The sequence below is a fragment of the Hippichthys cyanospilos genome, chromosome 19 (genome assembly GCF_059441005.1).
Source record: "Hippichthys cyanospilos isolate Australia breed blue-spotted pipefish chromosome 19, RoL_Hcya_1.0, whole genome shotgun sequence".
NCBI classification, from domain to species: Eukaryota; Metazoa; Chordata; class Actinopteri; order Syngnathiformes; family Syngnathidae; genus Hippichthys; species Hippichthys cyanospilos.
In genome coordinates, this window is record NC_142387.1 from 2,710,922 (window position 1) to 2,722,660 (window position 11,739).

An 11,739-nucleotide genomic window follows, 5' to 3' on the forward strand; every position below is an offset into this window, starting at 1 on the left:
AAATATCAAATTATACAATTTTAATTTGCACTCAAGGGACACATTTAAAACACAAAATATTACTATTACAGACACAAATCGTTAATCATGCTTATGTTTTTTTGACAGTTTTCTTTACTCCATAAATCATACAGGTACTTTCCCATGTAGTAAGTTATGGTACAACAGATTGGCCACCAGTTCAGGGTGCCCCCCGCCTATTGCCCAAAGTCAGCTGGGATAGTCACCAGCAAACCTGCGACCCTTGTCAGGATAAGTGGCAATTATTAAATAGATGGATGATTGTTGCTAGGCCTGGTTGTGTGTCAATGCTTTGGCCCTTAAATATAACTCTATTCTAGTTGGAGCAAAGAGTTGAAAAATCTTCTTGGTTCAAAAAGGAAAGAGAAGCAGACGAGGAAATGGCAGGAAGCACACAGTGCAGCCGCCAGGGAGACAAAGAAATCAGATCTGTCATTGGTGCTTCTGTTGGCATTATCACTATCAGCACCCGGAAGGATCCCTCTTAACCTTATCCACAGCACCTCCTCTGCTCAACAACCCTTCAACGACCCCTCTACTGTCCCTACTGATAGGATCATCTCTTATGTGTCCTCTTTGAAGGAATGTTATCAGAGGCGCGCTTTTGTCCATGGGTAGCCTTGAAGATATTTTAAATTCATCATAAAGAGCCTTGAAACTGTACCAACAAAAGCTATTCTGGCATCATTCCAAGGCTTGGATTCTTTTCACATTTCTAAATTCTCACTTGTCTTGTTCAAAAATCTAGTATTTTCTCTAATTAATCATTTGAATGGCAGTAATTGGAGCCTGTAAGAAGTTATGCCTGAATTTATTTTTCCATTTGTATTCTGCAAACATATTACAAATAACTAATGCTGATATTTAAAGATGCTGTCGAATTAGTAGTATATTTCATGTTATCTGGTAATTATAATAATCAGATTTTTACTCCATTTCTCCATTTATTGTTTTCATGTTTAGTGTTATGTTGTGGAAACAGTCCAACCTTAATTCCCACCAAATGGACCAAAAGATTATTTCTTATTTTCTGACCCTCCAGTGGAGACCACATCCTACGGCAGCAGCAGACTGTAAAAGCAACCTGCATACACAATGTGAAACAGGGCACAAAGTGTCTCAGGTTGCTGCTGGTTCTGCTGGCATTGTCAACGACATCATAGTCATTCAAAAAAAATAAAAAACCTCCGTAATGCCTCTTATCTTTCATGTGGGTAATGCAACTCAGTTTGATGTGCATTAAGAATCTCTAGACAACTCCAAATGAAGTTGTTGGAATTGCAATGCCAGTGTTATCCATTCCCGTTCGATCCCGTGGCCATAGAAAAGGTACATGGGGGAAGTCTCTGCAGCGTCATTCTCATCACAGAGATGTGGCTTCATCCGGTGGTTCCTGACCCAGCATTGTCGCTAGTTAGACGCACTACTACGCCAGCAGGATAGGAACAGAGATTCAGGTAAGGATAAAGGAAGGGTGGTTCTGGTTGTTTACGTGCACAACAGGTGATGTACTGACAGTAAGTTCATAGACATGCAATGTTCTCCTGCTTAAGAGAATATGCCAGACAGTTTTAACTTGGGAGAGATTTCACTGCTGTTATTGCGACCGCTGTTTTCATACCACCAAATACTAAGGTTAGTACAGCACTCCTGCTTGCTTTACTGTCACACATTTAAACTTTGTGCTCCCTAAATTCATCCAGTAAGTAAACTGTGCCACCAGGGGAGAGGAAACACTAGAGCAAGTTAGTTCCAATGTTGAATATGCATACAAACCCACCACCCTTCCCCACCTCACAGGCTCTGACCATCTATGCCTGGCACGCATTCCTGCATATACTCGCTTTGCTGGAAATCAAAGCTCCTTTTGAAAAACAATAAAGACTTGGCCTGAGGAGGCTCTCGCTCAGTTGCAAGACCATTTTGAGCAAATAAATTGAGATATGTTTGACAATTACACTTTACAGGAGTTTATAGATACTGTCCTCCCATACATTACCTCTTTCTGTGTCACAGATGAGAATTGTCGTCTTTTAAAATAGTAATAACAATAATAAATAATAAAATTCTCATCAGATGCGTTTTTTATGGCTGGTAGCTGACACTTTGACTAAAGCTTACCTCATATAAGCCAATTGAGCACTGTAGTGATAACTGTGAGTATTGGATGGCTGTGTTTTCACACTTACAACACAGATATTACCTACATGTAATTCAAAGTAAGGAATGGAAATCAATCTTTCATATGATACCACCTATATTTACATAGACATAACACACTTTATATTTTCTGTCAGCCTTTGAAAGATGAGTGAAAATGATAAATATACTGGCCCTCTAGAGGTTTTCTTTTCCGATAACGCTTAGCACTAAAAGAGTTAAGAACTATACAAACATTGTAGCGGTAGAAAATGCATCCCGATTTTCCTAAATCCAAAACCTTGAATGAGTAGCAACATGCACGGTCTCCTCAAACTTAATAGCACCGCCTTCAGGTCTGGCAATAAAACAGAGTACAAGTGAGGCCAGAACATAACTGAAGAGAGGCATTCAAGAGGCTAACACAGACAATCATTGAAAGTCCATCCATCTGTTTTCTTAGCCATTTATTATCACTAGGGTCATGGGCAAGCTGGAGCCTAACCGAGGTGTCTTTGGGCACTAGACGAGGTACAATCAGAGATGACTGCCAACCAACTACAGGGGACACAGAAACAACCATTCACATTCACCAATCCTTCTGAGGACAATTTGAAGTGCTCATCACACTCATGTCCATCATCATAAAATGCTTTGAAAAACTAGTTGCACAGCACATCAAAGTAAGCCTGCGTCCCACACTAGACTCTCTCTAGTTTACACACGGCGCAAACGGATCCACCGAAGATGTATTTGTCACAGCTCTTCACACTGCACTGAGCCAACTGGAACACCAGGGTAACTAGATACTATTCATCGACTACAGTATAGCATTCAATGCACACATCACGGACATTCTCATCAACAACATATTCCTCCTTGACTCTTGTCTGCAGGTGAATTAAAAACTTTTAACAGGATGTCCACAAACAGTAAAATTCGGCCCACACCAATCCCCAATCATGACACTAAGCCCTACTTTGCCACAAGGTTATGTACTGAGTCTTACACTCATTGTACATTCACAATTGCACAGCTATCCACCGCTTCAACTAAATCATCAAATCCGTGGACGACACCACGAATGGTCGAGCTCATCTCAAGAGGAGATGAGTCTGTCTATAGGGATGAGGTTGAGAGACGGTTAGTGTGGAGTCTAGAGAACCACGTCACTCTGAACACCACGATGACCAAAAAAACGATCCTGGACTTCCATAAACACAACAAAGACCTGGCCCAACCCATCATCAACGGGACCTGCGTCGAGAAAATCCACCCGTTACAGCTCCTGGGAGTCCACATCTCTGACGACCTCTTTTGGACCATCAACACCATGGCGGTGGTAATGAAAGCCCAACTACAATTCAATTTCCAGACAGTGCTCAGAAAAAAATTGCATTGAGGAGTAGCTGCTAGTGACCTTCTACCAAAGTTGCATTGTAGCCATCAGGAAAAAAATGCAGAGGGTGAACAACACCTCCCAGAAAATCACTCGATGCTTGCTCTCTGGTTCACACTACAGGGCTCAAAAAGATAGACAAAGAGGCTCAGAGAAAACCCTTTTCCCCCAAAGCTATTAATGCTTAGTGTCATAGGCCAGCGTAGCTTGGTCAAAAGCTGGCCTGGTAGAAGGGATTGTGGACCCAAGTGCAGGGAAGCTGAGGAGCAAGGAGTTGATAATGAAGTCCATTTGTAATCAACAAAGAAGTGTAAAAGGAATCAGGTTGTGGGAGAACACAACAGGAAAAACTACAATGTCAGGCAGGTCAGCAAGACAAAAAAACAAGCAGGCGGGTAGACATGACATGACCTGAAATGTCAAGACAAGACAACAATCTGACAAGAGGTGAAACTAAACAGAGAACTGATTACGCTCAAACTAATTAGGTAACAAGGGAAATGTGGACAAGCAACAATTGGAGCACGGAGCTGATAGGTTGGCCACGACAGGTAAATACAATCAAACTAACAACACACTAACACAAAAGGCAAGAAAACATGAAAAAAAACGAATTCAAACCTAACACACAAACCCAGACCATGACAGCGTAGAATAACAACAAAACAAGATCACACTGGAAATATCAATAATGATTGCACACTGTGAAACTATGATTTTTTTTCTATATTAATTCTGTTCATTTTTCATATTTATGCACTAATCAGAGCAGCATTCCCAATTGTATTGTATACTGTACCCTGCTATACAATGACAATAAGGGCATTCTATTCTATTTCTTAGCCGGCCTTTGGAAGTTCATTTAGAAACGCAGGGAAAAAGGAACAGATTTGATAATGGTCTGCGGATGACAGATTGATATGCTGATTTAATGAAATTTACACAAGGACAGTGTCCAACTGCACAGTAGTACCATCAGAATCATGTCGCTATACTGTGGTCATAACTTCAAGTCATGATTCTCCTGCGTAGTACTTCAAAAACCTTGGCACATGTTTTTTCATGGTTCAAACTTATGTCAGCTTTGCTTCGCGGTTGTTCCACCCTTGTAACACATGGCTTACATTTCCACTAGTGTTGAGGTAAGACAGAAGGGGGAAGCAGTGGCAAAGCAAGAGGCAGCAGGTCAGCTGGGGTCAGGTGCAGTAAACAACACCAACACAACACTCTCATTTAGTGCTGCCATTTTTGCTGGTCCTTGAACATGAAGTTCTGGTTCTGCTGGTTAAAGGCCCAGAAATAACTTCAGCATGCGTAGTGGTTTCATTTCAGCTGTCGGGAAATTCAATAAATGGCAGACGCAACCACCACAAGACTGGCATAATATAACATGTACTACTTCTTATTTTCTCCTTTGCAAGGAAGCAGAGAGAAAGCCACAAGTTGGTTCAGCCAATCATGTTTCAGAAAGGTGACTATGGGCCTTCGTCAGTGCCCCCCCCCCCCCCCCCCCCCCCCCCCCCCCCCCCAATCAGGGATTTCTGCATCTGATGCCATCTGTGTCAGGAGATTGGAAATTTTTTATTTCGTGATTTAAAACGTTTTCCCATACATGTTAACAAAGGGTCCCTGACATTCTTTGGTCAAAAAAATGAACTGAGAATAAAGAATAACAGCACATTTCATAGCAAGTTGTCACACTGGTTCAAGAACATGCTGTTTGGGGATATAGTTCAGTCCTGCAAAAGCTGATTTTAGCATTTGCAATTATAATAACCTATGGTAGAGCTATGGCATGTACGTACTAAGATTGTATCTTGAAGATGTTACTCTCTAGCTGGAAATGTTACCGATATAAAACACACAAAACTACTCAGAATCGCCAATTACTTTTCCCAACTATCATTCAATTCCTTTTTTTTTTTTTTTAAATAAAAAGAAGCTGTGAGCAACAAAACTTATGACATTTTGCGGTGTTATTGAAGACTTCTGGAGACTGAGATTGCCTCTAACAAAGTTCGACTCCAAATCTCTTAACAGAAGTACAACAGTTCACCATTGTTTTATCTGATAACATATCATTCAAATACTAAACTTGAAATAAAATGCATTGTACTCACCAGAGATGCTTAATTATAGACAATGTAAACCGTTTAAACCTTTATATCCGTTTAAGTAATATTCCTGCGTGTGAAAAAGGATGGACTCGGACATAAATTCAGTCTGCTCGGCCTTTTTTTTTTTATCTTTTCTTTCTTTTTTTTAAATAATGCCATAACAACCTCAGCTAACAGAAACTGCTGTAAGCTGCAACAGGCACAGGTTGCAGCCACCTGACGTCCACCTGTTACGGTAATTATTGTAAGTAAGAATACGGCTGATATAAAAATGCATATCTTAGCGTCGATTCAAAACTTGGCTTATGTGGCTCACAGCTCAATCTTCGTCGAATGGTGTAGAGTTTAAAAAAAAAAAAATCAAATTTTTAAGTTACCGTTTAATGGATGCGCCCATACTTTTGGTCTTCTTTTTTATGAAAAAAAAAAAGTGTGTTTTATATTAACGAAACTACGGTAAATAAAAAGCCACATTATAATATGCACCCCTCAATGCCATTTAGGCAGGAATAAAAAGTATCAAGTCTCAGTTTCATTGTACATCTTCAGTACAATCACAAAGGCATTCTTCTACATTCTAAGGCTCTGAGAATGCACAGAATTGCAAACGAGGGAATGACCACAACACACTCAACTAAAAGTATAGGCCTGTATGATGAAGCTTTCATGTTTACAATCAAAATCAAACACTGTCAGTAAATTAGTGAACGACAGTGGTATTTATTCCTACCCAACTTGTATTTTAAGCTGGTCAATGGGAGATGCCTTGATAGTCAAATGGGAGCATACTTCCTAGTGTTAACAGCATGAGAGGGCAAACCTTGCCAGTCGACCGCCAGATGACAAAAAATGTTGTTTATGAGGAAGTGGTGCAACATCAATAAAACGCCTTGTTTGGCCTTGCTTTCAGTGGCTTCCTCTTCTACTTATCAAGAAGGTCAGAGCTGGGGAGATGACAAAGCAACAAAGCCGAAAAATAGAAACAATGACCCATTCCTGGCAGAGGACCATGGATGATGTATGATTGGATAGAAATGGGCGCATATGAAAAGCAGAGCAGAAATTGGAGAAAAGAGCTTGAAAAAGGGGATTACCAAAGGTGACTCAAAGTTTTAAACAAGATTTAACGTGCATCTGAAGTTACTGTTTTCATCTTTATTTTTTTAAATAAATTAGGCCCAGAATGTGTTCATTTGATGACTTCATCACAGAATTAGAAAGAATGTTGTCATTTTTGTATTTCTTTCATTTAGATACCACTTATTGGGCTGAGGCCCCCTGAAAAAAAGCCACATCCCGTAGAACACAATTGATTGGTTTTGTTGATAAATGTCACTTATTGTGTCAAAAAAAGACTGAAATAGGATAATGAACTGTGTTCCAATCATGGTTTAAAGTTGCAGCCATACATGACAATCTGCTGATAACGATCACATTGATTTAGTATAAACTTATACATTTTAGAGCTACAAGTACCAATTTTAACCTGTTGATATTTATTAAACTGATCAATTAGATTTTTTTTAAAATCTGCGACATGTCTAACCTATGATAATTCAAAAACATTGCATTGCTTCAAAATGTGCAGCATAGTGGAGAAAATGTGCAAAGTATGATTCGGTTACTATTTTGGTATGTAACGCCAGAAAACTCGTCATTATTTTCCCCAAGAAAAAAAAAAAAAAATGATGTTTGCAAATGTCCCGTACTGATTAACAGACGTTTCCTCTAAGATTTTTTTCAGCAGCGGGGGCAGCCGTTGCAAGGAACTACAGTGGTAAAAACAAATGACACTTGACTGCAGTTTAGAGCTCAACATTAAGAAAATAAGTTTTTAATTGAGAAAAATAAGATGTTTTTTTAGGGGGGGGGTAAGAAGTAAGAATTGATCCAATACAATCTGTGTGTATGTGTTTTTCTTAACTATATTGTGAAATTATCACAAAAGTAATTCAAAATAACATTTAAAAATATGACAGTAAATAACAACATTAAAAGCTAGCATACTACGAGGGGTTTTAAGAGTGGGGCAGTCCTATTTAATGTTTTTTAAAATATTTCATGAAAGGCAATAACTACTGTACTACTTGCCATCATTCATAAATATGCAATTACTGTATGAAATAGTGTATTTCATCCTAAATTATAATTTAGATTCCATCTTTTTATTTATTTATTATTTATTTAACCCATACAGTATATTTTCGGTTGAATCAAGTGTATCAGTTAGAGATCGAAGCTTTGGCAAAATGGCCCGAAAGACATATCATGGTATTAAATTAACCTTTTGGTTTTGAGAGTAAATGTAGAAAAAAAAGACAGTATTTATTAGACTGCATCATTTAAATGTGAAAAGATAAATAATTCCTGTTAAAAGAGGTCAAAAAGAATCATATTCATTCTTCTCGGCTTCTTTTCATGGCTGCAATTTATTTTCTCATAAAGTATATGTAACATTGAAAAAAAGTCCCCAAGCAAAGCTAAAAACATTTAAATACTATCCTAGTATATACAGTAGTAGTATTTACTGTAAATGAATACATTTACATCGAAACTGAAACTAATGTATTTATCTCATCGATATTTGGAGGGATCCTCCCATACAGTGGCCGTCCGTGCATTTCACACTTACGCCTTCAGTGATTCAACTCGAATACCCCTCAGTAGCACACGTACGTTTACTGGGCTACACTTGCTATTTTTCAGAGTTTTCAAACATCAATAAATCTGCATCAGCAATTAAAACTTGTCATTATACATTATACTGCCTAAACTTAAAATAATTAATATTCATAATACAGTGGACCCCCGGGGTACGACATCCCTGGTTTACGTTTTTTTCAGCGTATGACGTGATCTGCAACGTTTTGTCATCCCCTCTTTACGGTATTTTTCACGCTTTACGGCAAAAACAACAGTCATGACCCTAGGGGTGGGCTGTATTTGTGTTGTTTTGTCTCCATCTTCAGGCAATTTTAGGTAATTGCTCTTATTTCCTGGTCCCATCAAAGTGACTGCGCTGCAATGCATCACTCAGATGCTGGTTTGCTATTGGTCTGTGTCACAACTCCCTAAGATACTGGTCTGCTATTGGTCAGCGTCACAATCAAAATGGCGGCATGCTATGGAAAGGATCGCATCTGATTGCTTAAAATAACTATTTATTGTGCATTTTACTGCTCAATTCAAACTTGAATGGGTGAGCCATGGGTCCCAAGAATGCTAGTGATGTTGAAGAAAAAAGTAAGATGTTTTATATGGAAACGAAGTTGGAGATAATCAAGAAATACGAAGAAGGCTAAGATAGCTTAGCCTAGGCTAGGGAAAATGGCCATAACAAGCTCATCACATAAAGGTAAATAAATCCTATCTATATTTTTTATTTATGATGTTTTTTAATTGTATACATGTACATTATATATACAGTATACGTAGCACTTACTATACTATTTTAATACGATTTTTTTCATATTTATATTCAATTTTGATTTTTTTTTTTACCTGGTGTTTTACATGCATTACCAAATTTACATTGGATTACCCTACATTCGGCAAATTCGCGTTACAATTCTCAACTGCGGAACGGATTAATCTCGTAAACCGGGGGCCGACTGTACTTTAATTATTTTCATAAAATAAAATTCTTTCAAATTATTTGTCCACAAAGTTTTATGAAATCCACCAAGAGCAGGCAAGCTTTCAAGAGATACACTAAATTTTAAAAAATTGCATTTATACAGTTTAAGATATAAAAACATCCTTTTATTTCTTTACCACTATTTGAATATGAACGAAATAAAATTCCGAAAACAAATTAAAAATAAAATAAATAACTCAAATGCTTGACTCACCAAAACGGCTATCTCCTACTTATTTCAATACAAAATCCATTCTTCTTTCATTTCATTTCAGATAATAAATCATTTTCTATTGACATGGACGCCAATGCTGAAAGGCCTGTCTCTTCAATTTCTGTATTGCTCTTCTTCAGCCATTGTGGGTTAAAAAAAAAAAAAACGTGAGTAGATTTGATTTTTTTGCTCAATGTCCGCAGGTCTGGCTTCGTTGTATGCTATGCCTTTAGTGCAGATCAGCCTAGCAACACAGTGTAGCTTGGATGAGTAACATGTTTTTTTGTGTTTTGTTTTTTTAAAATAACTTTATTTAACAACTTCAATTTTTCAACGTTCAACACGGTTGATCAACATAACACCACCTCCCTGCAGTGAGCATCCAATCATGTCACATTCAACGTAAGGCTTCTAGACGGCCACCTTAAAACTCGATTGGCTTTTGTAACTGTCTATTAACTATATGGGCTCGTTCACATATGTCTTTGCACACGGCACATATTTCTCTGCACACTGCACAGAAGCCCACAACTGTAGCTTGCGAATGCCCTCAAATGGGTCTGATTGCAGGCAGATTTCATCCAGCCTGGCGACACATGTTAGCTGAATTCGAATTGGCAAAAAACTCTAACATAAAACTACAACACTGGAAGGAGCAGAGTTGGGGGTAATGTATTCCAAAATTAATGTAATAACTGTAATGCATTACTTTTGACTTAACACAGTAATAAAGTACAGTGGGCCCCCGTGTTCCGAGATTAATCCGTTCCGTGGTTGGGCTCGTAAGGCGAATTCACAGTATGGTGGGCCATCCAAACCTATGTTAAATAGGTAATGCGTTTAGAACGCCAGGTACAAATCCAAATTGGACATAAATATTAAAAATTGGTATCAAAATAGTATAGTAAGTGCTACCTATATATAATATACATGTGTATAATCAGAAAACATCAAAAATATACAGAGGATTTATTTACCTTTGAGTGCCACATGTTATGCCCATATTCCCTAGTAAGTGTATCCTAGGTTAGGCTAGCTTCGTATTTCTTAATTATCTCCAGCTTTGTTTCCATATAAATCATCTTCTTACTTCTCTCTTTAACATCACTAGCAATCTTGGGACCCAAGGCTAACCCATTCAACTTTCAATTAAGCAGTGAAATGCACTATAAATACAGTTTTGTAACTACTCACAATCGAACAGCGTTTTACTGTTTCGCTATTTTGAAACGAGTGAGGCCAATAGCAGATCACCATCTCCGTGAGGAGACGCCGACCAATAGCAGACCAGAACTGTAGTGACGCGTTGCAGGGAGACAAGTGTGACGGCAACTTAAAATAAGTGTAATTACCTAAAAACGCCTGCAGATGAAGACGAAACAACACAAATACAGCCAAGCCCTTAGGGTCATGACAGTTTGTCGCAAAGCAGAGAAAATACCGTAAAGAGGGGATGAAAAAACTCAGTATTCCCCGTCGCAAAATGAAAATAACATAAGCCAGGGACGCTGTAACACGGGGGTCCACTGTATTGTGAAACTGCCATTTTTTTTTTAAATCAATGTATCAACAGAATAGCTAAACGTGTTTTGCCGTTGGTCAAAATGGCTGCAGTGCTGATGCCAATCAACAAAGTGAGTAGTGTCCCAAAACATTTGCGCAAATGTCATTGCGAAGGCAAGTAAACAAGCTATTAGGAGATGCCACCCAATAGCAAACCAGCATTGTAGTGATGGGTTGCATGGAAGCAGTTTAACAGCAATAATAAATATGTAATAAATAAATAAATAATAATAATTAATATGAGTGCAATTACCTAAAAACGCCTGCAGATGGAGACAAAGCAACACAAATACAGCCAACCCCCTAGGGTCATGACAGTTGTGGAAAATAATTTTATATATAAAATATATATATTTAGTAAAAATAAATTTAATTAATATTATTAATATTATTATAGTTATTCTAATTATTATAGTTAATTATCGTTATGATAATGATAACAGGTTATGTTAGGCCAACATAGAAGGCCTTTGCTGTCCCTGTCGGTCCGTCATTGCTCCCATCACTTGTACTCTGATAGCGACTGCAGTGTAAGAATGGTCTACCACAATTGCAGTGGAATGCATTCAGAATGCACTCATGTGGGTTATATGATATGAGACCTACCGAATCTGCGGCAGAAGACCCCCATGACGGCACTCTTTTCCAC

At 38.2% G+C, this 11,739-nt stretch overlaps 1 protein-coding gene and 1 long non-coding RNA gene across 4 annotated transcripts in view; one reads left to right on the plus strand and one right to left on the minus strand.

The window, feature by feature from the left end:
* Positions 1–11,739, minus strand: part of LOC148407626 (uncharacterized) — a 34,118-nt gene that overhangs the window by 11,340 nt on the left and 11,039 nt on the right. For all 3 annotated transcript variants that reach the window (XM_088402621.1, XM_088402619.1, XM_088402618.1), the window contains exon 4: positions 11,697–11,739. This exon is cut by the window's right edge and continues 102 nt beyond it. In XM_088402621.1, coding sequence (XP_088258747.1) covers positions 11,697–11,739 — 43 coding nt within the window. The remainder of the gene's footprint in view (positions 1–11,696) is intronic.
* The window catches only part of LOC148407627 (uncharacterized), a 12,284-nt gene continuing 1,820 nt past the window's right edge, over positions 1,276–11,739 (plus strand). The window contains exons 1-2 of the long non-coding RNA XR_015863725.1: positions 1,276–1,478; positions 6,587–6,775. This is a non-coding gene — a long non-coding RNA (uncharacterized LOC148407627). The remainder of the gene's footprint in view (positions 1,479–6,586; positions 6,776–11,739) is intronic.